This window comes from Staurois parvus, unplaced genomic scaffold (assembly GCF_062004578.1).
Source record: "Staurois parvus isolate SC_StPar_1 unplaced genomic scaffold, SC_StPar_1.0 ptg000057l, whole genome shotgun sequence".
Lineage (NCBI taxonomy): Eukaryota > Metazoa > Chordata > Amphibia > Anura > Ranidae > Staurois > Staurois parvus.
Window position 1 is genome coordinate 1,546,840 of NW_028317853.1, and position 26,842 is coordinate 1,573,681.

Here is a 26,842-nt window from a genome sequence, read left to right on the forward strand (position 1 = left end):
CATATCTTACCAGAGTTAAGCTGGCCATACGCTGAATGAGTTTTGGGCGGTTGCTGAGGAACTAGGTGAAATTTGCTCAGCAGGTGGCCTTGATGGCCACCTGATATCTCTTGATTGAAAAATTGAAGGAACCAGGTGCAAAACTGTCAGACGAAACATAGTTGCATCCAATCAGATACATCAGTTGTTCAGGCATTTTGACAGCCAGTGGGATACAGCAGGAGGAATCTGTTTTTTTTTTTCATTCAGTCTATCAGTGTAAGGCCAGCTTTAGACCCAGGTTACCTGGTAAGGTAACAGAGCTGGTCAGACACACACATTCTTCAACTCAGCAAGACAAGTCTGTGTGAGGACACCTGTGCTCAGAGGTGTGGCTGTTCCTCAGCTCTGCCAGCACTGGCCACTGCAGTGCGAGGGTTGGAAACAGGTATTGTAAGGCATTCCCTTGCAAAAATCAGTCACAAATCATAACATACAGGAATACAGAAGTATAAAGAGATAAAATAAAGGTGTGAAATTGCAGTTGGGCTTTAAACTCCAGCTTCACAGGCGTCAGATCCCATCACATGGGCTAATTCACAACCATGAACAAACTTCACAGTCCACAATAATTAGTGTTGTCCTGTTCACAATACACATTGAACCTGATACTTGTTGTTACAGACAAGTGTCTGACCTTATAGCAGTCTGTCCATAGATGTAGGTGAGTATCTTGTCTGTTAAAAAAACGACAATAAGTTATATTTTATTAGCTCCTTTTCTTCTAAAATGTGTCTATGTTTTAACTGGTATCGCTGGAAAAATAGTAATCTAGAGGAATGGAATGGTTTAAGTACACATTTTGAAGCCCATAGTAGTGAAAATAAAAGTAATCCAATTGCTAGAAAGACAATTTAATGTCTTCCTTACTTGTATCTACATGATCCTCCAATGCAGATAATAGTGTAGTGTGACCAAAATCTGACCCAATTTACAAGCTATCTGAATTGTATGTCTGCTACTTCCATTTTTAATAGGAAATAACAACAGGAAAAAATAGACTGGGAAATTGGATTACCGTCTTCACAGGATCCTGCACGAGCTACTTCTATTTTCTTCTTCTGCTTGCAGGATGTGGCTTGCAGCTCACACTGGTTGTCATAAGTGACTCCATCGCTACCACACACTGGTAGGTAGGGTTGGCGCTCACAAGGCTGGCACACACACTGGTTGTTTATACACTTGGCACCAAAGCCACAGATGGTGTTTCCACAGGTCTCTAAAAGAGGGCAACACAAGCACCAAAATGAGAAATATGGGCTAATGCAATTTTTGTTTTTACTCCTTTAAAAAGAGCCATTATCACAAAATATAGTAACATTCAGAAAATTACATACATTAACCACATGCTTTTGACTTCACGTTTAACAGTCTCTGTATCTGTAATGGTTGGTTTGGGTGAAGTCCTACGTGAAGTTTTAGATCCTTCTCATACCTTCATATGATAATGCCTTGGCCTTAGGATGCTCTACCAAAACTGGTAGTAACAGTATAGGTCACCAAGGGCAGAAGAATGATGGGAAGCTAGGATTTAGCAGTGGAGGAGTGTGGCTAGCAAACTGTCAGGATATTCTGTCATAACAGATTTCTATTATTTGGTGATCTCTAGGTTGGTTTGGGCTGAGGCTTACACTGGATTATATACCCTTCTCATAACCCGCTATGTGATTGTGCTATTGGTGCTTTACCATAACTGGTAACAACAGTATATGTAACCCAAGGCCGAAGAGTTGGTTTTAGCATTGGAGGAGTCAAACTATCAAACCAGCTTGTTACTCTGACCTGAATAAGAAAATCACTTTTAGCAGAAAATTTACTTGTAGCAGAATATAACTTGAACTGTACCTGTCATGACAGAAATAAGGCAGTTACCACTGGCAACCTCTATATGAAAATTCTAGTTGCCTGTTTGTGCCTGGTTTCAATACTACTGAATCACAGACCCAGAGCAAAAAGACAGCAAATGAGAGTTAAAGTGGTATTAAACCTACAACCTCAGCAGCCCCTTATATGGTTTCTCACATATAGCATGTCTGATTTAAAAAAATGTTAGAATAAAGCTGAAGTAGACGCTTCACAGCCACAGTACTAGGGCTCTGAACCAAGAAGGAAAAGTAAAGGAATCAGAAAAGGAAAGGGTGGCAGATGGAAGCTCTTCTTTTGAACCATATACTCGTCTGAGAAGCTGGCACATCATTGAGCCAACTGGGGTCCAAGCAAAATCTTATGATTCAGTTTAAGGGTCATGTGACCTGCAAAAGCAGTCCAGTTAAGGAATGTTACTTTAATCAATGCTCAAAGGACTTGAGAACATGGCATATGCTGAACTATTTCTTCCAACTATAGACAGTAAGAGGTAAATGTTTCCTTCTCTTGGAGGTATAATCATTCAAAATAATAAAGTACGCAACCATTCTGAACCACTTGCATTGTACTGTAAATGAATAAAACTTCCATCAAAGCTTGTGTACAATAAATGAAAAATAAATGTAGCTCTGGGAATTTCCTTTCAATTTATCTGCTGAATGCTGAATCCCAATAAACACAAACTTTTTTTTTCCTAAATCATTCTCTAGAGAACATTACAATTCCGAAGTGAGTAACAAATATGTAAAAATGGGTCCCCTTTGTAGCAAGATGTAAAATTACAGGTCTTGATAACACTGCACGTTAATGTTCACATTACAACTGGAAAATCAAGAAACTAGTGTAATTTGGAGGTGACACAATCAAGCCGATTCTTTGATCGGTGGCATTTTGTGTATCTTTTCTATTTATAAACTACCCAGAATGTTCAGTTGGAAATTGATACTATGGTGATTTATGCCACATGTATGTGTTCTCTTCTGAAGCTGAGAGGTTTATAAATAAATGTGTAAAGAAACGCGCTCACTTCTCTTTGCATTATTTTTACCTATCACTGCCAAAGTGAATTTTCAGAATATATGAGGATTCTATGCTGAAGCAAGTGGAAAAATGAAACACTGTATTTTTCTAGATGCAATAGTCGGGAGGTAGGAGCTTGTGTCTTCGGTACAACAAAGGAAACTTTCTTAGAACAATGTAAATGGGAAATCAGGAACATGTTTTGCATTATTGTTTGGCATTAAAGGACCTTTATTACAAAAAATACTGCATTCTGATAACTGCATGAGGCTAATTTAAGGATTGTGCCGTGTGCAGCAATGGTATTCAAGCAAAACTCCAGGTAAAAATATAAATACATTTAAGAGAGAGGTTTTTACATACCAAAATATTAATATTTTTGTTTATCCAGTCAAACAAGGTGGAATTTTAACACTGCTCGAATGCTACACCACCCAAAGAATATCCGACAATCTCCTGGATGCCCTGGTCCCCCACCACCTATCGCACTGCCCCTGTGGCACAAATGACATTTCAATATTGCACTGTTCAATGCATCGATAAGGTTCACATTGCAACCTGCTGTCCTGGAAAAAAGGGATTTCCTGCAAGCTGTCATTTTTTCAGTGCACACCACAGCAACACTGTGGTGTGAACTGACACTACTGGTAACAAAGCATTTTTGCCTCGACTATGCATTGAGGCTGAGCACAAAATACAGCCCCAGAGCATCTGGTGTGAATGAGCCCCAAGGCTTTTTTCGTACTGTGCAGGTGGAAGAGTGCACACGTGTTTAAGTGCATCAACCTGCACTGTGTTAGGGCAGCCCATTGAGTTAAACACACTAAAAACTTTGCATTTTTTGTTAATTTTGACTCTACCCCAGAACACATGGCATTTTGTTACTACACATTCTGGTATGCTAAATCGCATGTGCCTTAGCAAGCCATGTTGGGGTGCCTTTAAAGTGAATGGCACTGCATGGCACATCTTTATTGTAGTTGCGCTCTGGTGTCATTAAAAATGAATGGTACCTCAAACAAATTTTGCATGCATTTCCCCAGTGCTATAAATTTCTGGAAATGTAAATAAAGACTTGTGAAGTAATTAAAGAATGAATAAACTGAATGCTATGACTACAGGTGCATGTCATTTTCAGATTTTTTTCTGATAGCAGTCCTTTAACTGCAATTACCTTGTAAATGCAATTAAAATCATTATTCAGTTCCTTCATAATCACGCTGTATATGCAAAACTGTTGGAAAGTTTTGATCAAAAAAGTGAGACTTTTTTTCAAACTCAAAGGAGACTGATTAATAGTTTTTCCAAGAAAGAAATTATTTTCCAAAGACTGTTTTTTAGAGAAACTTTCCTTGGCTCACTAAGCCAAGGTCCAACTGTAAGTAGATGACAGTAAGTGCCTTGGGATGAATTTTAAGGTGGAAAACATGATCACAGCAGGCTTTTGTGCTCCTGGATGCAACCTCACACCAATGGTGTCACCCCCCCACCAGTCCTCTCCACTCTTCCTCACCACCTTATGCTTTGTAAATTGCACTCTTGTCACAGCCCAGTCATCTGAACCCACTCCCCTTGCGCAGTCTCCCACGCTTGGCTAGTTTTCCATCTTTGCTATCACATTGCCAACAGCCCTTGATTGACACTTGCAATCCCGCCCAGAAGCAAAGGAAATGGAGAAAGCCAGGCTTCTGGTAAATTGAGTGTATGTTGTGACAATAGCCAATTGTAGTGTTTCCAGAAACACTTTAGAAGTGAAGTAATGGATTGCAACTGCTATCCAAAGATTTTTTTTTAACTAATGGCAAAAGAATTTATTACAAAAGGTGTCCCAATGTTCTCTTGAGCATTGTAGAGTTTGCAAAGGGGTAGATGCTCTTTTCCTCACAGGTTCTACCCTTAAAGTGTAACTCATCTTTTGCACAGAGAAAAAAGCAATCCTACCTTTGTCAGTCGCATTCGTTGCAAGGATTTTAGTAATCTGCAATGCAGGGGCTGCAATTCGTACTGAAAAATCACACAAGCGTTCCAGCCACCTTCTACAGATCATGTCACATGACTATTCCTAGTGTTGTAATATAAGAGAAACTACTCAGAACAGCAGTGATTCAATCACTTCAATGTGAAATGAGATTTTGGGAAGGGGGAGGGGAGCTCAAAACCCCAAATCTGTGAAGAAAGCCCAATGAAAGAAATGCCATGATTTTTGGACATTTTTAAAACAATAAACTTAGCTGTGACCAGAATTGTTATCTACGCTAAAATACAGAAAGGTTTGTACATCAACTATACATGATATATCCAAAAGTGGAGCTACCCTTGAAGCTTCTTTCCTTCACTTACTGCAGTCTCCTTGTGCTGCCACCTGAAGATTAATTTGTTGAGTACAGGCCCGCACATTGAGCTCACATTCGCTTCCATATGTATTGCCATCAGTTCCGCACACAGGTTGAGCTGAGGGTATACATTCTGTTGGGCACACGCAGCGGCCAGTCTCTGCTTCGCAAATGGCTCCAAACTGGCACTTCCGGCAACGATCTGCAACAGAGAAAATTAAAAAGGGTAAAAAGAGCTTTAACAATCCCTGCTCTGCTTTCCTGCTGGATTGTGCATGCCATTCATCTGTCCTCATGATAACTTGGATGCACCTGCACCCACTTTAATTAATTGACCTGCCACCCCAGCAGTAATACATCAGATGCCATTAACTCAGCACATTGTCCTTGGGTGCTCTGACAAGGTCAAAGGGTGTCAAAAAGGACAACTGCATGAAAAACTAGCGCTGCTTGTAACAGAGGTGACTAATTTACTTCATCAAATCCTTTCTGTAATATGCCTGGAAGGGGGAAAATGTCACTTTTCATGCAAATTCTGGAAGGAACGGGTGAGGCAATTTTAACAGATCTTCCTCTGCAGCATTCTCATTGTGTAAAAAATATTTTAGAGGCTTGGCAAGCAGGCAACGCTCATTGTGTGCAAAAGTTTAATTCTCGCTTGAAAGCTAGTTGCCTTCTAGTTGGTTCTAAACTAAATCCAAACTTTTGCCCCGAGCAAATATGTTCCAGCTTTCAACTTCATTTTTTTGTAATTGAAAATACAATTCATTTATGAAAGTATTCATTTATTTTCTTTGCTTCATGGAGCAAAAATGTTTATAGAGTCTGGAATGCAGCAAACAAATAAATATAAAAGAGGAACACTCATGAAATGGAAACGATACGGTGCCTGGCATCAAGATTTTAATAAAAGAGATAAGTATCAGAAATAATTCCTTGGTATTAAAATAAATATACACCCGGTTTCTAATGAATTTTAGTCGAATACATTATACAAGACAATTTGTTTGAAAAACATATTATTAATAGGAGTGGTATCCACCATGCATATGGACCAAATCCATCATGCTTGAGTCGTGCACTGCCACCAAGTGGCCAAACAAATACTAAGACCATTTTTGAGAAATCCCACAAAAGACATGTTGTACCACTTTAAGAAGATTTTGTTAGCCAAAGTAGTTGTTATAGGAAAACAAGAAAGGCGACACAGATTGTAGTATTAGTATGTGGTTTAATATAGCAAAGGTAAGTACACTCACAAGAGAGTAGTACAGTGATTGCTTGTCATCAGTGATGCACAGGTACAGTGCAGCCCAAAGTCCAGGGAAGGAGTCCCGCTTTCACGGATGGTGAGGAACGCCGTCAATCAGAAACTGATTAAACGGTCGACTTCTTTTAAACGGGTCCAGCCACGTACTGATCGAATGTCCAACATGCCATTTGACAGAAATCGGTTGACTTCTATCGAACAGGGACAGCTATATGCTGATCAACATTTGCCCAGTCCCTGCTGAACCTAATTACAATCCATGTATAGCCAGCTTTAGATTAGCATGTATTTGTTTTCAGTTTCCTTTGTTTTTGTTGAACACTACCCTTTAAGATTCTAAAAACAGGAACTATCCTCCCACAATTTGGGACAGTAGGTAAGTTTGCAGCAAGATCTGCACAACTTTCTCAAAGTGTGTACACAGTGATGTTACTGGTATGCAAATTTTTACTTTGAGGTAAGCCTGTGCAATGATGACTGAAATGATCGGACCTCTGAAAATACAGCACAAATTCCCTATAATAAACTATTACATGTGTTTTAAATACAACTAAATACAGGATTCTGTCTGATCATCACCTTCCTGTAATTTGCTGCACAGAATCACTCAAACGGGTGGGAGAACTGGTACCTTGAGCAAGGCTCTGCTGATATTCTCATCCAGTCACAGACAGGGGTGTGACCTGGGTTAAGCTGCATTGTTTAACTATATTGTTGAAGTATTTCAACTGTATATTTAGGGATTTGCCTGGAGTTCAGCCCTAAATGACCTTTAACATAAATTGAGCTGTCTCTCTTAAGTCTGCTCTGCAGGGGACAAATAGAATCTCAATTAGGTTTTAATGGCATTGAGTGAGCAAGGAGGACAGTGGCAAAAGCAGAATGTATAAAGCCCAGTTTTAAAGATGAACTCCAGCCTTACTTTTTTCCTACACTTGTAGTAGGTCTCCATCTGTGTTGAAACTGATTATTAAGTGTTCTTGCATGTCAGACCACTTACTGTTATCTCACATATATATTCTTATTATAGGCAAATTTACCACCCTAACTCCTCCCACAGTTTTTACACTACATAGACAGTAATATACCGAAACGTGCGGATTGTTCCCGATTGGTGTGCTATTACTTTGTGGAACGTTTCACCGAATGGTTCACGAAATATCAGCGTTTTTGTGGTGAAATTGGTCCCATAGGAATGAATGGCGGAATGTTCAAAACTAGAGTGGGAGCTGACAAATGATAGAGTGTGAGCTGAAAAATCAGGACATGATTTCTAAACTGCCATCACTCTCTCATTTTCAAGCCCACCTACACAAATCTTATATCAAAATGTTCAGCTATCCCTGCTGTCACTAAAAATGTCCACGGCTAAGCCATAGTCCTGATAGTTTTCACAATATGACCATTTGTTTGCAACTCACGCCGCCCATTGACCTTTTCACAGTTACTCCAGCCACTCCAACCACACAACAGTTACTCAAGCCACTCCACCCAGTTACTCCGCCCACTCCAGTTGTAGACTACTGGTGGAGGCAAGAACACTTCATACAATTTCCCCAGAAATTGTAGCTTTTCTAGTTTCTCTTTATTATGCTTAGAGCAACATAAAGTTCAAAACTTAACTCTTTCCAATTTTTTTTTTTTAATTTCAAGTTCTCAATATCCTGCAAACTTGCCTCTCCACAATATAAACTTTTGAGGCTGCAACAGCTATCTGTCTGAATTACTTCAAGAATCATCAATCCCCTCTTCATGTGATTTGTATGGTCATCAGCCCCCCTCATAGATATAAACTTTCTATGCCATTAATCATTTTTGCTCTTTGTCATGCGTGGCTGTGATCTTTAGGGCTTGTGTCAGTCACTATACTGCTCTTCCCAAGAATTATGTGAAAAAACACATACCTGGCACCCCTTTAGACATGCCATCTAACAGGATTCTAAGAGAATTCAATCAAGCTACTGATCAGCAAATTGCACAGTTAAAGTGGAACTTCAGTCAGTGAATTAAGTCCTGTTAGACCACTTCAGGCTGGCCCCTTTTACAGGTATAGCTATGTAAAACATTATAAATAAATGTCTATACTGTTTAAAATCCAGTAATACACTGTCTCACCCTGCAATTCACATGCTCGTTGCTCTCTATCCACTTGACCTCTGGAAGATTTACCCCCTTCCTGACCAGGCCATTTTTTGTGATACGGTGCTGTGTTACTTTAGCTGACAATTGCACGGTCGTGCAGCTCTATACATAAATTAAGTTTGTCACTTTTTCCCCACAAATAAAGTTTTCTTTTGGTGGTATTTGATCACCTCTACTTTTTTTAAATTTTATGTTATAAACAAAAAAAAGACTGACAATTTTCAAAATAAAAAAATATTTTTTATATTCTGCTATAAAACAGACATTTTTACACTAACTGACACTTTGTGGGAACTAGTGACACTAATACAGTGATCAGTGCTAAAAATATGCACTGCCACTGTACAAACGATTGGCTGGGAAGGGGTTAAACATCTAGGGTGATCAAAGGGTTAACTGTGTGCCTAGCTATGTGCTTGGTGTACACTAGGTGGTGCTTTTACTAGGGGAAGTGAAGGATTGTGTTCCCACAGGATATTTCACTCCACCTGTCAGGATAGATCTCTGCCTTGTTTACATAGGCAGAGCTCTGTTCTGTGTCCTGCCCAACAATCAGCGGGTGTCGGCAGACAACCATTCACTGGAACTCACAGACTGGCTTCTGCTGTGAGTGTTCACAGCAGAAGCGATCTGCTGGCAGTTGGAAGTGCAAAATCACATATATAACGAGCAGGGCCCTCTGTATCCTCTTATACCAAATTGTATTGTAACTGTAATGTCTGCCTTCATTTTGTAAAGTGCTGCACAAACTGTGGGCGCTATATAAATCCTGTATAATAATAATATATGTGATTTTGCACAGGAGGGCTGCCCTGTATCAGTAAAACTGTTATAGGTCAGACCTTAAGTGGTTATTTTTCTGTGTCGAAAATTTAGAAGCTGATCTGCTGACAGCCTAAAAACTTACTGCTACTCAGGAGCTCTGGGCTTCACCAAAATAGCAGAGTCCAGCAAGAGAAATAGGAACAATGCTGGGGGCAATTTGCAGCACACTTTTTGGTAGAAAATGTGGAATGTATGTTCCTTGCTAAAGAACATTATTTTATAGGTAAAAGTTCCGCTTTAAAGTCTGCAGCACCCAGTGGCCAGCAAGGAAGCAAGTCTAAAAGGAACCGGGTGTGTGTTCTTTCATATAAAGGGTGCTTTGATAATAACACGAGTCTGCCAATTCCACCCACTGAACTTGTCTTTCCTATGGAAGCACGGCACGACAAAGTTCTAAAAAAATAGATATTTCTTCAAAACAAAATGATTTGATTGAAAAATTGCATTTTTTTCAGGGGGAGGGTAAGTATTATAAGGGGCTTCATACTTCAACTTTAATTTAATTCAGATTTTTACATCAAAAAAAGCCAACACACTTTAAAGGTTCAAAGTGTCCCCCTTCTTCAGGGCTTGGTATGGCTAAACATAGTGTGTACTGGACTAATAGAACTAGAGGGATCCTAAAGGGTAATCCATCTGATGATCACTCTAGATGCCGGCAAAGAGTCAACCTTCAGCCAGGTCAACTGGAAAAGCTGCTTAAAGTGGTAGTAAACCCAAACACAAACGTTTATCGTATTGCAGCTTACCCATTCTTAGATGTGATTACTGCATTAGTTTTATTTTTAGGCTTTCCTTTTCATATTTTCACATGGTGATCTGGTCAGCAAGCCTGTTTTTTTTTTTAAAAGAACAAGCGTTCTTGAAGATGTAGAAGTTAGAGCATTGAGACAAACCATTTTCCACTGAAGGGGGTGCTTACAATGCTTTTATTTATGTAAAACCTTTATCACAAAAAGAAAAAAAACTGTTGCCGTAACTGCTTATAAAGTACTATTTGGCCTTTGGCATACATTTGTTAGTGTATCTAAACCTGCCACTACATCTAACACTTCCCTCCCCCCAGACTACCAATGCTGCTGTCCAAATGTGCCCCCTGTGCTCATTCACTCAGAGTGGGGGCACTGTAAAACAGGTGGTGTGTTAATGACCAGATCATCAGGTAAGAACTGAGGAGAAAGCCTAAAAAAAAGAAAATGAATGCAGCCACAGCATCTAATGACTGGAAAGCAGCAATATATTACATTTTTGGTTTGGGGTTTTGTTACCGCTTTAAAGTGTTACTAAACTCAGGACCCTGCATCCACTCTATCTGGTCTCCCACAGTACACACAACATGGAAGTGCAATTATTTTAGTAAATATAAACTGCTAAATACCTCATCAGCAGTTACAGCAGTCTTGTGACTTCTATCAGTGTCCAGCCCAGCACTAGCTAAAGCTTGTAGGAGGAGTTTTTCAGCTCTAGGAGGATGGATATCCCTTGACCTCTGTCTGAGCAATGCTGATTGGCTCTGTGCCGATCACATGCACTCTCCCAAGAAAAAAAAACCTGTTTAGCAGTATACACCAAACTGAGCATGTGCATGCCTACGGTTCAGTCTGGAGACAAGAGGTGGTCCTTTGAAAAAAGGGGAGGAACAGAGAAGAAAGGATCGAAGAGCTTTTTTACAAAATGCAGAGGATTAGCCGCTTAGGTTCCACAGTGAGTATAACAAGTGTGCTTTCTGCATATACAGACTGATTTTACTGTTGTGGGTTTAGTAACACTTTAAGGAAAATCATCCCTTCTAGACTTCTTAAGCCCTGGCTGGTTTAGAGCCAGCACCCCACATCTTTCTTCTAATTTCCAAGGTTTCTATTTATGTTTCTGTCCTTGCTGGGGAGATTCACCCTATTTGTCCTGGTGTCCACTAGGACAAAAAGCATAACAAATTCAACATTTAAGATTTGTCACAGAAACACGAGGTGAAAAGAAATCTTGCAATGGAGGTACTTGTTGCAGTGACAACTGTCTAAGGGGGTATCCTCTCACTTCTTGCTGTGTCTGGAACAGGAAGTGAAGGTCAATCTCCCCAATGGCACACAGACAGCATATAATAATTAAAAAGAACCCCACAAAGATTCTAATAATAATTATTTCCAAAACTAAAAACAAATTATAAAGAAAGGGGCTTTTAGTACTGCCCACAGTATTTGAACTTCCTCAATAAATGGCATACTCCATCAGCTGGAACCAATGATTTTCATGCACATGCTATAAATGACACATATACAGTATACAGAAGAAATCAGCTTCTCGTATACAGTGTTCCAGAAACAATCCCTCTCATATAAACCACTCATAATGCATCCACTGATAAGACAGTATAAGCAGCAGAGGCACTGGATCATATAGATTGAAAATGACGGCTAGGTAATGTGCACAGACAGGCAATACAAACTGAACAAATTGCCTATCAGGGAAGAGGAGAACGTTGTGATAAAAACAAACATGCGTGTGTCCACGGAGCGAGTGTGTGTTCTGGATGTACAGGCACAGGGACACACAAGACACTTGTGATGGGTGAGAAGGGACAAAGCCCACAGCATTCAAAGCTAATAATGGAGCAGAGTCTCTGACCTGTCATTCCCTGACTTTCATTACTTGCAGTACAGAGTACAGACAGAGACCTCATCATTTTATCAGAATCCCTCCTTGCAATAAAACAATACCGCACAGCAAGCAAAACTATTAACCCTTGCATTCCACAGAGTCTCAACAGACACGGACTTCAGAATTCCAACTCAGACTGTAAAATTTAGACAAGCTCTGATGCAACGACACATCCCATTCAGATTCCCACAACTTTTTTAACCAAAGCATTTTGTGGATGGGGGAGGGACCACTGTACCATAAAATTTCAGACAAAGGTAAATAGCTTTCCAGCTTGTGATTTGCATGGAGTCTTCTTTCAAACCAAATCTAAATTCTAACCATACGGTCCCATGCACACTAGGAGTTTAGCCCCAGTGCATAGGGCTATGGCATTTAGGTGCAAGTGGAGGGCACAGGTGCACCATCCAGCCCTTCTGCGACAGCCTGCCAAACTATTTGAGAGTCTGGTAGCTGCTTCGGCTTGAGGGTGCTGGACAGTGCACCTAGCTATATATGAATGTCTAGGACAGTATACCCCCTGGGATGAATTCCTGGAACACAGTCTTGCAATCCAGGCATTCGTTCCTGGGTTCCAGCCACAGCAGCTGTCATAATCTCAGAGTTTGACAGGCTGACAGCAGTAGGGCTTGATGAGACACCTATGCCTTCAGCTTGCAGCTAAATGTTAGACCTCCATGCACTGGGGCTAAATGTCCAGTGTGCATGGGGCCTATGACAACCCTGATGTTGTTTATCCTCCTGGATATTGTTTGCTTGGGACAAAGGATGAGATTGAGGCCTCTGACAATGCATCTACAGTGGGGATCGAAAGTTTGGGCACCCCAGCTAAAAATTTGTATTAATGTGCATAAAGAAGCCAAGGAAAGATGGAAAAATCTCCAAAAGGCATCAAATTACAGATTACACATTCTTATAATATGTCAACAAAAGTTAGATTTTATTTTCATCATTTACACTTTCAAAATAACAGAAAACAAAAAAATGGCGTCTGCAAAAGTTTGGGCACCCTGCAGAGTTAATATCTTGTACTGCCCCCTTTGGCAAGTATCACAGCTTGTAAACGCTTTTTGTAGCCAGCCAAGAGTCTTTCAATTCTTGTTTGAGGTATCTTTGCCCATTCTTCCTTACAAAAGTCTTCCAGTTCTTTGAGATTTCTGGGCTGTCTGTCACGCACTGCTCTTTTAAGGTCTTTCCATAGATTTTCAATTATGTTGAGGTCAGGAGATTGTGAAGGCCATGGCAAAACCTTCAGTTTACGCCTCTTGATGTAATCCCCCGTGGATTTCGAGGTGTGTTTAGGATCATTATCCATTTGTAGAAGCCATCCTCTCTTTAATTTCAGCTTTTTCACAGATGGCATCAAGTTACCATCCAAAATTTGCTGAAATTTTATTGAATCCATTTTTCCTTCTACTCGTGAGATGTTCCCTGTGCCACTGGCTGCAACACGACCCCAAAGCATGATTGATCCAACCCCATGCTTAACAGTTGGACAGAGGTTCTTTTCATTAAATTCTGTGCCCCTTCTTCTCCAAACGTACCTTTGCTCATTCCGGACAAAAAGTTCAATTTTAACCTCATCGGTCCACAGAACTTGTTTCCAAAATGCATCAGGCTTGTCTATATGTTCATTTGCAAAGTTCAAACGATGATTTTTGTGGTGAGGACGTAGAAGAGGTTTTCTTCTGATGACTGTTCCATGAAGACCATATTTGTACAAGTATCTCTTTATAGTGGAATAGTGTACCACAACTCCAGTGTCTGCCAGATCTTTGTGGAGGGATCGTGCAGTCAAACGTGGGTTTTGAATTGTTTTTCTCACAATCCTGCGAGCTGTTCTGTCTGATATTTTTCTTGGTCTTCCAGATCTTGCTTTAACTTCCACTGTTCCTGATGACTGCCATTTCTTAATTACATTCCGAACAGAGGATATTGACATCTGAAAACGTTTTGCTATCTTCTTATAGCCTTCTCCAGCTTTGTGAGCGTCAACTATTTTCAGTTTCAGTTTTCTAGACAACTGCTTAGAAGAACCCATGGTGCTGATTGTTGGGGCAAGGTCAGATGAGTCTGGGCATTTAAAACCTTTGAGATTGACATCACCTGGTCTTCCCAGACAATGATTGAGAACAATCCATGACACTGGCAGGTCTCAGCTTTGCAAAGGGGGCAATGCATGCTATAAATTCTGCAGGGTGCCCAAACTTTTGCAGACACCATTTTTTTGTTTTCTGTTATTTTGAAAGTGTAAATGATGGAAATAAAATCTAACTTTTGTTGACATATTATAAGAATGTCTAATCTGTAATTTGATGCTTTTTGGAGATTTTTCCATCTTTCCTTGGCTTCTTTATGCACATTAATACAAATTTTTAGCTGGGGTGCCCAAACTTTCGATCCCCACTGTATATGGTTTTTACTGCCTGGATTGTCCATGACTGTCAATTTTGACTGTCACATACAGTGAACAGGCGCCACAGTTGCAGGCCAGGCTGGCCGCCCCTGAAATGCAAAAGGAAATGTCTCAGGTGTCCAATCTATAGGTGTATAAGCATCTTAAGATCATTCAGACCTTAAATGTACAACACTGGGCAATGAAAACCGAGCATATTGAGCACTTCAGCTGGGGATACCTTCAGTGAAAACTGCATGTTAAAACGATCGGTAGATCCTTGGCCCTACCCTGAACTGCTCTATTGGGCCTTCAATTCTCAGTACTTTATTGAAAGGTTGGGGAAGTGATAGGGGTGGATCCAAGATTTGCATGTAACTTCAGTTGTCTATATCTCTGGGTCGAATGATCGTTCTGACTTGCAGATTGCACCTAAAATGATATCCGCTTATGGTCTTCAAAGTAGCATAAATTCATTTTGAGCTTTCCAGGTCTGAAATAGGTTTACTTTAACAGTTTATCTATGAAGGACTGGTTGTTTTGCTGATTATACTAATAATTTGCTGATTATACTTAACCAACTTCTCTGGAGAGCTGCAGAATAAAGACATGCTCTAAGCACTTCTTCACAGATACAGAATGATAAAGATATTTCATTCTTAGAGGCCAGAAGGACATACACAATCAGAAACACACAGTTCTCTTACTGAACATATGTAAATTCAAAGCGGATTTAACAGTTGCCAATTTGCATTCAGTAAGGCTATTGCAAGTATTTTCAGAATAAATAAAGCGGGGTATTATCCTGCCTCCATGGTTTGCTGTGTGCTAATGAATCACCATGTTGCTATCGATTAACAGATAAAGTAGGCTTTAAGAGCACAGCTGGCATTTTATTCTCCCCTTACCGCAGGGCCCCTTGTGCTTAATTGTGATCTCCTTTTTCAGTGCACAAGCGGTGGCCTCCAACTCGCAAGGATTGCCATATGTGCGCGAGTCACTGCCGCAGACAGGGTCGTAGACGCTCTGGCACACTTGCTGGCATTCGCAAACTGGCATTTTGTTCTTCACTACGCAGGCTGCTCCAAAGCTGCACTCCACATTCAAGCATGGACTGGGAGCATGAAGATCTGCAAGAGATAGAAAAAGCAAGACTTAGAGGTATATCGTGCAGTGTTAAGTGCCAATGGCACCATTCCAATCGCCCCTGAGAAGCAAGCAGGGCAAGCGGGGATAGTATTGCATGCTAATCACACTCTGCCCCCTGGCTGAAGGGTGGGAACGTCAAGCTGATTGTGCACATGTATCCCCCAGAACTGCTTTTAGAGGGCAATCTAATAACTACATACATTTATGAGCATGCTAGATATGCTTGTATGTTTAAATCATACATACACAATGGGTGAGCATTCACAGAATTTGCAAATTAAAAATACTGTTAACTTAAGCTGTGTCTCCTATCGTGCCATCTTTGGACACAGATGAAATGCAATACTTGACAACTGATTCTACGGCACTAATACAGAACTTGAATTCCTTTTCGAATCATTTGTTATTCTCTCTCCACTAATAGACAACTGGCACAGCCAATGACAAAAAAGTAAAGAGGAGAGGCCTCCAGAATGCCATGGAAATAGCTGTCAAGAAATTACTTTTTGTGCAGTGTTAAACCCCCTAAAAATTATTAAAGTGGTTGTAAAGGCTTGAAGTTTTTTTTTTTAACTTAGTGCATGCTCTGCATTCATGTAAAAACCCCTCCATGATCAGCTATCCTCCATTCCCCCCCACCCCCCCCCAGTACTTACCTGAACGCGATCTCAATCCATCGCTGCTTGCTTCCTCCTCACTGGGCTGCAGCGGGAGCCATTGGCTGTCAATCAAATCCTGTGAGTAGGAAGTGGGGTGTGTGTGTGTGTGTCAATAGAGATTGAGCCCACATGTCTGTCCCCATAGCAAGTGGTTTGCTATGGGGGCAGACGGAGAAGAAGAGAGTGTCAGCAGGAGACCCCAGAAGAGGAGGTTCGGTGTTGCTTTATGCAAAACCATTGCACAAAGCCGGCAAGTGTAACATGTTTGTTATTTTAAAAAAACTTTACAATAGTGGCTGCATCAGTTATTTTTTGGTATTTGTCCTATATTTTCACCCGGTGATCTGGCCAGTTAATCTGTTATTTTTCAACTTACTTTAACAAACCAAGCTATCCAGACAAAGTAACAGTTAGAGGGTTAAGACAAACCATTTGACAAGGGGTGCTTACAATGGTTAGCTTTTATTCATTTGTGTAAAACCTTTATCCCAAAAGGAAAAACAAAAAAATTATATATATATATTTTTTTTTGCTGTAACTGCTTATAAAGTGTTATTAGCATTCAGCTTCAATATTTTAGTCAAGTCCATCTAAATCTACTACTTATTTTAACACTACTCTCCCCCAAGGTTGACAATGGTGCTGTCTCTGTTGCTCATTCAGAGGAGTGGAGACATTCTAAGACAGGAAGTGTGTTACTGGCTGAATCACTTGGTGAAATAAAGGACCCCCACCCCCCCCCAAAATAAAAGAAAACTAATGCAGATACCACATGTGTGGATTGGTAAGCTGCAATACATTCCATTTTTAAGTTTCATGCCGCTTTAAATGCCGGTTAAAGGGATATCGTTATCCGGAGGTACAGAAATTCTTCAAACTAATATGTGTAGTTAGGCCTCATTTACACAGCTGGGAGTTTAAATGCTTTTTTGCTGCCAGACGTTGGCAGAAAATATGCCTCTAATCTTGCGTTTTTTCACTTGCGTTTAGGCCTGTTTATACACATTGGCGTTTAAAAACAATTTTATTGTAGTATTCAATAAATCACTAAACTGTAAACTTGCTTGGAGAAATAAATTACTTTTTCCTTTTGAAGAAGGCAATTTGCACATATATCCAAGCGAACACTGCTTTCATATCTTCCTATTGTTAATATGTACTCTAGAAAAGAAAAATCAACCTACTTGGATAATTGAGATTATATTTCCAAGTCCTGTGACTGCTCTAATTTAGAAATTCAAGCAGAAGTATAGGCAAAATTTTGGATAGCGCAAGGGTAGATTATAACCCTGTCAGTTTTTTCTTTGCCATCTGTGTCGCATTGGGAAGACTCACCTTCACTTCCTGTCCCATAGCCAAAACAGGAAGTGAGAGGAAATCCCTGCCAATTAATGGAATCCCTTGGGGTCCTCCAGGTCACCAGAGCTAGAGTCCCCATTAGAAAACTTTTCTGAGGACAATGCAAAATTTGGGTTTTTCTTTTACATTCACTTTCAATTATAACAGTTATGACAAACAGAGAGGGTGAATCTCCATAATGGGGACACAGACCGCAATAAAAAATTGACAGGTGTTCTAATCCCCCTCCACTCCATCCAAAACTAAAAAAGATTTGCCTTTAGTTATACTTTCAGTACACATCAAGTAGCATGAAGTTGTTTAAGAGTCCAATTAAAAGAATAGTTGTTTGGGCACTAGTTTTCTAAATGCAGCTTAGATTGCAGACTTTCCCATATGATTGTGTGACGAGGAAAGACAAAACCAGCACTGGAATGGAAGTAGGCATTAATGGCAAAATTCTATAATGTAAGGCAGTGGTTCTCAACCTTCCTAATGCCGCGACCCTTTAATACAGATCCTCATGTTGTGGTGACCCCCAACCATAAAATATTTTAGTTGCTACCTCATAACTGTAATTTTGCTACTATTTTTAATTGTAATGTAAATATCTGATATGCAGGATGTATTTTCATCGTTACAAATTGAACATAATTAAAGCATAGTGATCACAAAAACAATTATAATTATCATTCATGAAGTGTTTTACCTCCAATACTTCTGCTTTCTGCACAGTAGCTGCTTTCTGCACAGTAGCTGCTTTCTACACAGCAGCAATATGTGTTTTCCAATGGTATTAGGCAACCCCTGTTAAAGGGTCATTCGACCCCCAAAGGGGTCGTGACCCACAGGTTGAGAACCACTGATGTAAGGCCTCTTTGGGAGCAAATATTAATAGAAAGGTGAAATGGGCACAATAGAGCTTTTCCCATACCAAACATCCAAAAAGTATAGATTTTTGTGATTAGGGCAATACTAAACATCACCCAATCCAACAACCATACTCTAAACACCAACATTACCCCTACTTAATATACCATATTGGCTGAGACGCGAGGACTAGTTGAATAGTACACCCATTTGTGCAAGCAAATCTATAACAAACACAAAGGTTGCAAGCCAATTTGCACATACTGCAACATAAAAAAAAAGTTGGCTTCATCACAGTACAGCAAATTGTTTGTCTTCCACTCCATTCCATCAGAAAATAATTATGCAGCAAATATTTTGGTGATTACATACGGTGGGACTCAAGATTTTTCCCTCACAATCTCCTGGGAAAGTGTGCATTTCTGCAGCATTTTTAGACAAAAATCTATTTTTTTTTTTTGTGACCTTCCATAGTGACATATAGGTAGTGCACAAATAAATCTAAAAGCAGCCCTGGATCTCCAAAAGATTAAGCAAGCTAAAGGGCAAATCAAATATTCATTATGTTGATATTCACAATATGGCACCAAACACAAAATGGCTACCTTAAATTACTGCCGTCATCCATGTGACAGCTGGGCCAAAGCTGAACCCACCTCTCTCTTCCAATATGGAGCAATACAAGCGAAACACGTTAATATACAATTAGATACAATCAGATTCAGGTTTCACACAGCAGATAACTGTGTCCTTACACATCTATAGATCCTGTCTTAGAAAGAGTAATTGCTTCCTTTTCCCTCATGGCTTGACCTATTTATGCAGCCCTTCCATTGCTAAAGGGCCTGCCGTCCCAGAAAATTAAAAAAAAAAAAAAAAAAAAAAATACAATAAAAGAAACAGGTTGCTTTGGTAAACAGAGGGTTAAGCAGCTAGCAAAGCTGACAAGTTTGGAAGAAATAACATCTGTTATTGTTTCATTTCTTCACTTTGAAAAACATTTTTTTCTCAATATTCGAAAAAGTGTAGCCTGAAATTAAGGCTATTGTGAGATTTTTTTTTTTCCATCCGCGGAGATCCTGGTTTCCATGGTGATATTAGTGGTTGTAGGCCTTTGCTTCTAAATGTAAATTTGAAATGCTTAGAAATTGAAATACAGCAGATCAAAAAGCTGCACAATGCAACATCATGAGAATTCTTAAACTAGCTTCATAAAATGGATTTTTTTTCAAATGTACTAAATATTTGGTGTTTGAAAACTTGCAGTTTCTAGCTTTTTAATGAGTTTTTTTTATGTTGTGCTTTTCATGTGTTTTTTTTTTTTTTTAATCGTCTTACCTTTAAATGCTTGCCACTGGGACAATTTGCATGCTGCCTTTTTAGTAAGCTGAAGAAACCCATTTTTGTTTTAACACTTTTACTAAAATATTTGAGTTTAATTTGACTGCTGTGATGAGCAAATTATTCTCTGAAAAGGTTTGGAAAATAACTTTATTTAGTGCTGGAGCGCGGCGATCGCTGGTGCGCTGTGTTCCTTGGACACAGTGGATCACGGAAAGAGCCGAAAATGTCGGCTCGGTCATGTGATCAGCTGTGTCCAGTAAGCTAGTTTTTGACTGGTTGCTTTAAGTTCTAATGTCCAATAAATCTAATCTAAAGTTCTACGAGTTTACTGACAGAGTTTGCCAACTCTTTTCCCAGTGTGTCAATAGAAAAGTCATCTTTAGATTAGTGAACTAGGCAAACTATTAAATTGCTTTATTACAGTAATTTAAGCCAAAACTGGTAAAAAAAAAAAATCCAAATTTTGAATTGGAAATGTAAAATTTTGCAGATCATGCAAAACTGATGAAACATTTGAGGAAAGGCTTGTATTAAAATAATTTTGTAGGCTTCAGTTGTAGTGGTGGATTAATCTAAACATTTTTAAAAAAAGTTTATATTTCATTTTATACATTCTGTGAATTTGAACAGAATACAAGAAATTTGGAAAACAACAAATTTTAATAAATATATTACATTTTAAAGTGAAAAGAAAATTAAGAAAAAGGTCTCGAGACTAACCATCTAGAACCTTTATGAACAAGCCACTAGAAGTTAAAGGAGAAGTTCACCTTTTAACAAAAAATAGTAAATGTACAATTTTTTGCAGGTAAAAAAATGTGCATTTGTTATTTTTTTATTTTGGAAACCTGGAAAGCATTTCACCAGCGATCAGCAGATTGCTGAAGCCATACAGGACTCCTGCAGATCTGTCAGTGTATCTGCGTACACATACCCTCATATGTTTAACCACCTTCCGCTCGCCATATAGTACAATGACGGGTGCAAGGTGGTTCTCTCGTTTTGATAGGACGTCATATGACGTCCTACTATTCTCACTGCGCATGCGCGGCTCAGGGAGCGCGCAGCGCGGCGATCGCCGGTGCGCTGTCTCGGACACAGCGGATCACGGAAAGAGCCGAAGATGTCGGCTCGGTCATGTGATCAGCTGTGTCCAATCACAGCTGATCACATGTAAACACGGAAATGCCGGTTATCGGCATTTGTCTCCTCTCCAGCTGTCACGCTGACAGATCGAGAGAAGAGGAGAGCTGGTAATCAGCTTTCCGCGGAGGGGACATGTACACTGATCATCAGGGCACTGATGATCAGTGTGCCCTGATGATCAGTGTGGCCCCAGAAGTGCCACCTGTCAGTGCTCATCAGTGCCACGTGCCAGTGCCCATCAATGCCACATATCAGTGCATACCAGTGCACATCAATGCCACATATCAGTGCCCATCTGAGCTGCCTTTCAATGTCACCCATCAGTGCCACCTATCAATGCCAATCAGTGCCACTATCAGTGTTGCCAATCAGTGCCACTTATCAGTGCCAGTATCGTCTATCAGTGCGCATCAGTGCCAGTCAGTGCCACCTAACAGTGCCAGTCAGTGCCACCTAACAGTGCCAGTCAGTGCCACCTAACAGTGCCAGTCAGTGCCGCCTAACAGTGCCAGTCAGTGCCGCCTAACAGTGCCATGTATCAGTGCTGCCTATCAGTGCTGCCTTTCAGTGCCCATCAGTGATGCCTGTCAATGCCCATCAGTGCAACCTACCAGTGCCTCCTCATCAGTGCCCATCAGTGCCACCAGTGCAGCCTATCAGTGCCCATCACTGCAGCCTCATCAGCGCACATCAGTGAAGGAGAAAAATCACATATTTACAAAATTGTATAACAAAAACTAAGAAAACACTTTTTTTTTCAAAATTTTCAGTAGTTTTTGGTTTAAGAAAAAATACAAATCCCAGAGGTGATTAAATACCACCAAAATAAAGCTCTGTCACAAAAAAATGATAAAAATTTCATATGGGTACAGTGTTGCATGACCGCGCAATTGTCATTCAAAGTGTGACAGCGCTGAAAGCTGGAAATTGGCCTGGGCAGGAAGGGGGTATAAGTGCCCTGTAGGCTAGTGGTTAAGCAGATACACACTGACAGGAAGAATCAATGAACTACCAGAGCGCTCAACAGCGCCATGGTTGTTCATCGAGAACTACAACCTGACAGCCACAAAGGCTGCCGGGACTTTTATCATTCACAGAATACTTTGAATTAGCGACACACCCAGGCAGATGAAGCCCCACACTGCCACAATTTTTTTAAAAATTATGACAGCTAGTGGGAGTAGAAGATCCCCTGCTAGCTGTCAAAACAGGGGATCGGGGGGAGCAGGGGCCAGTCCTTTTGTAACATGTTACACCCTGAACATGAATGTAACATGTTATGACAGGTGAACTTATCCTTTAAGCTGGCCACATACTAGTACATACTAGTACTACATTTTCCATTTGAAAATGTTTGTTTTTGTTTTTTTCACATTCGCTCATTTATTTTCATTAATGGGGTTAAATAAACATTAATTTTCAACCACAGTAACAAAAACTTTAGAAAGAGCGGGATGGAGAATTTTTGTTGAAGAAACACATTTCGCACTTTAGCACCCTAACACATTTCTCACTGTGAAGCTAGAGCCTAATGGTTAGACAGGCGCTGTTAGCAGCTCAGGTGTAATAGCCAGAGGGGTCAAATTGTGGCCAGTGCTGAAAGACTCTGCATCCCCTTTGGAAATTCCCCCTGCTCTGAGGTTTTCAGAGAAGGACCTCAAAGTCAATGGGTGCATCTGAGGGGTTGCTGGCTGCACTCTTGAGGGACCTCAGCCAATCCCCAACAGAAGGTTTGGTAGGGGGCTGGGACTTCCTTAAAAGTGTAAGAGCCTGCTCAGTAACAGAAGTGTGAGTGTTGTAGTGGGAGGTGGTGAGGAGTCGAGTGGAAGGAGTAGGAAGATGTGAGGTTGGAGGAGGAAGGCTGCCAGGAGGCCTAGTGGGATGAGGCCTGCCTGCGAGACTGGAGTCGGAGAGGAGAAAAACTCGGGACTCACTGATCCCCTGAGCAAGGACCACCTGTATGGCAGGGGAGAGGCAGCCCAGCTGATAGGACTGGTAGCAGCAGCCATCCCGCAAGTGGTACAGGAGAGGATCTGAGTGAGTACACCTGCACCCCGTGGGCATATAGGGGAAGGAGCACTCTGGTGGGAAACCAGATTAGCCCTCTACTAAGAGTGGAGAGCAGTTCATCTGGGGTCTAGGGTGGTACAACTAGATGCTGCTGGCTAGCACTCCCAACAGAGACTGCATCAGAGAAGAGAAGATGTGAATAGTTCAGAAAGTTGTCCTCAGATTTTGGTTGCCTTGGGCATCCTATACTCCAGTTACCCTATCCAAGTTCTAATCCCCTCAATAAAATAAAATCAATGCTCAAGGATTGGTTTCTGTCTCCAGATGAAAGCTTGTGTGAAAAAAACTGAATGACTGGCTGCGCAGGACTATAGGGGGGACCCATGTTCATCAGCAATCCCTAAGGGGGTAGTGTTACATAATACTTATGTGGTTTTCATTTGGGAAAGCCCATTCACACCAAAACCGAATGTTAAAAGCAAACTTTGTACTTTCGAATGACATTCATCAAGTGATCAAATGTACTTTATAGAATTTTCACATGAATGATCATATGAACTTTGTACAGAAACTCTAACTAGTGTTTGGCCAGCTTAACAATTACTTGACATGACAGGATCAAGGAAACAAAGCAGAACTGTGTTTTCCTTTGTTTTGCATGTTTAGTTTACAAATAATCAATAATACTCCATTTTTATGGGATGTCCATCCAAATATTTGTTATGGGAGGACTCCGAATGGCTTAATCATTCACTGGCTTCCTAATGTCATAAGAACTACACTGCAAGACTTCCTTTCTACCTCTACCCACCCTGCCATGGAGTCTTATCCAGGGGAAATCTCTTTATATATGCTCTCCCAAATAAAACCCCCATGTAGTGCCTAAGACAGGTGGATGCACCAATGTATGCTGACAATAACACATAAAATACTGGTGGGTGGTTGGACCTGTTGAAATCTATAAAAACCCAAGACTTTTGAAAAGAACCAGTCAACAAGCCATGACTGAGCTTTTGCAGAAATCGAAGTCTACAGTTTTAAAATACGGAACTGTGCAGACTTACCTGTTAAAAATGTACATTTCTCCCTTCTTTAGCTTTACTTAATTGCTCTGAGCCTGACTCTTTAGCTGAGTGTCAGCAGGTTCAAGGGCAATTAAAGTATCACAGTTGTTGCCTGTCAGCTGCCTGACCGCACACACATTGCAGTAGAAGGGAAATATAGTGTCTGAGGTCAGGCATTAGAGAGGCCAGCAACCAGCAGACTTCAAGTGACCTATCACCCGCTGAATAAAGAAATGACACCCTACATATTTTTATCCTAAGAGCTTCCTGTTAAAGGGTAGCCAAACCCAAGAACAAAAAATGTAATATATTGAAGCTTACCAATACTTAGATATGATGGCTGCATTTGTTTATCACTTACATCAGGCGAATACATTTAAAACAAGCACAGAAAATAATTATTGATTTTGTCAAAAATGCAGTGGCCTTGTTACTTCCTGCAAGGTGCATTTAAAGCAAAAACAATCATATCTTTCTTCTGTAAATTACTAATTTACCCTTCCCCAATGAACAAAGGCAAGGTAAGTATTTGTAGTCCAGTAACAACCATAGCTGACCACAGATACAGTGAAGGAATAAGGCTGGCCATAGACAGAGCACATTTCTTTCCTGCAACCACGGGTTACCAGGGGAATCCCTCCTGCGTAGCAATTGTACTTTCTTGGTGGGGTCCCCACTGGGCAAACACACGATTATTGTTGGTGGCTGTTTTAGCAGCTGGCAATAATCACTATGTAAAATCCAGCAGGCTGGTTGTACCCAAGTTGATCATTCAATCAACTTGGGCACATTCAGCCTGCCCATACATGGTACAAATCTCGCCTGGTTTCTGCTGAACCATTTATAGCCAGCTTAAGTGTAGCTACCAAGGGCCAAAAAGTGTGTTATTAAGAGGAGGAAGAAAAAATAGCCTGAAAAAGGTAACCACATCTAAAGACTAGTAATCTGTACTATATTACATTTTTGTTTTTGGTTTAGATACACTTTAGGGTCTGAACAGAACCACAAAATTTTATTGAGATTTGAAGCCTTTTCTCATCTTGCATTGGGACCCTGTGACGTTTTTATGTTTCTGATTGCAATTAAATAACGAATTTACTGCATGCAGCAATATTTTTAAACTACAATATAGAGCATGCATAGTTCTATGTATGCAAGTACAACATATATAAATATTTGCATAGACATTGTATCTAATGAATATGGCTCCCTCTCCTGTAACTTTTATTGCAGCTCTGCTGTGTATGCAAAACCGTTTTACATACAATATATATGAGACATAGGCAAGGTAGATTTATTAGGCACTATTTCTGATGTTATTACAACAGTATATTTTAAATGACAAATGCTTCCCCTTGCTGCAGAGGCTATTGCTGCTCATGCCACCTTTTCATGAGCCAATAAGCTCAGCAGGGAGATCCTGCCAGCCTTCATATTGTACAGGATCACTTCACAAACCGTGTAGATAATAGAATTCTGTTATCCCGTCACATATCTTTGTGATGCTATTGTGCTGCCAGGGGGTTCGGATTAAACCAAAAGTCTGATTTAGGAGAGGCTTTCTGCATCAATACAGTGGAATCGCTAAAGGGTCTGTCAGCACGCTAAATAAATGTCCCTTTATCAATCAGCTTCAGAGTTATCTGCAGGAACACTAAAGTATCATTATGCAAGGCAGTAAATGTCATGCCTGCTTTTATAGCATATCTGTGGGTGACATTGACAGATATGCAGATCTAGAGGAGGGGGACCACACATTGAAAGATTACTGACAGGCTTGATCGTGTGAAAATTGTTCCATTATGGAGTGCAAATTATTGCATCAGGTGAGCAGTGCAAATTATTGCATCAGCGGAGCAAGAAATCGGGAGGGTTAGAAATTAGTATCTGTTTTATATGATGGCACAGGGGGGTTACTAACCTGTAACCAGTATATTTGGCATTTTAGGTGGACAGGGTTCAACCTTAAGTTCCAAGTGTCCAAATATCATTCATCTCTATTTAGAGCCAGTTCTTAAAGTGATCTGTACTCATTTAACATTTAAAAATAAAAGCCCTACCTAAGGTCAGAGAGAACAAGAAACCCGCTAACACATGTGTTAGCCATAAATCCCTTTTCTGCGTCTGATTAAATTTCAATATGGGGCCCGACTTCCCTGACTCCAAGGTTAAAGCTGAAATCTAGCAGCTCTCTAATCATTAACCCATCATCAAATTTTTTTTTTTTTTATGCAAGCAGTGCCTGAATTTGACTTGCTATCCGCCTCGTTCAGCAGAGCTCAGACTTGTAGAGGAAGAAGCAGCACAAGGAGCTAATCAGTTGTGCTGCAGTAAAAAAAAGAACATACTAATAGGAGGAGAGCACAATGACAGCAAGATAGGCGGTTAGTCTGCTGCTTCTCCTTTCACTGTCCAGTCACAGGCTGGGAAGAGGAAAAGACCTGTAAGTGTTACTTAACTGCAGCAGAAAAAAAAAGTAGGTCTCCTGCCTTTCAAGCCAGGGCTGTGCTCTGGGGCAGAGCTTTGTGCATCTCAGGACTGGATGGACTGAAGCACATATCCTTTTGCAGGTAAAACAACTCCTTTACATGTACTTCAGCTGTGTTTTTAGCCATTTGCCTGGAGTTCAGCTTTAATCTTCATCAACCCCGTCCAATGAAAGTGCCCTTTCTGACAACAATTATAGGGGTTCAAATTCATTCCCCACTTTACTCAAA

The 26,842-nt window shown here is 40.4% G+C and overlaps 1 protein-coding gene across 10 annotated transcripts in view; it reads right to left on the reverse strand.

The window, feature by feature from the left end:
- AGRN (agrin) overlaps positions 1-26,842 on the reverse strand; it is a 653,845-nt gene that overhangs the window by 157,918 nt on the left and 469,085 nt on the right. For all 10 annotated transcript variants that reach the window (XM_089668391.1, XM_089668395.1, XM_089668399.1 and 7 more), the window contains 3 exons: positions 15,454-15,675; positions 5,266-5,460; positions 1,058-1,258 (listed from right to left, as the gene is read on the reverse strand). In XM_089668391.1, coding sequence (XP_089524517.1) covers positions 1,058-1,258; positions 5,266-5,460; positions 15,454-15,675 — 618 coding nt within the window. The remainder of the gene's footprint in view (positions 1-1,057; positions 1,259-5,265; positions 5,461-15,453; positions 15,676-26,842) is intronic.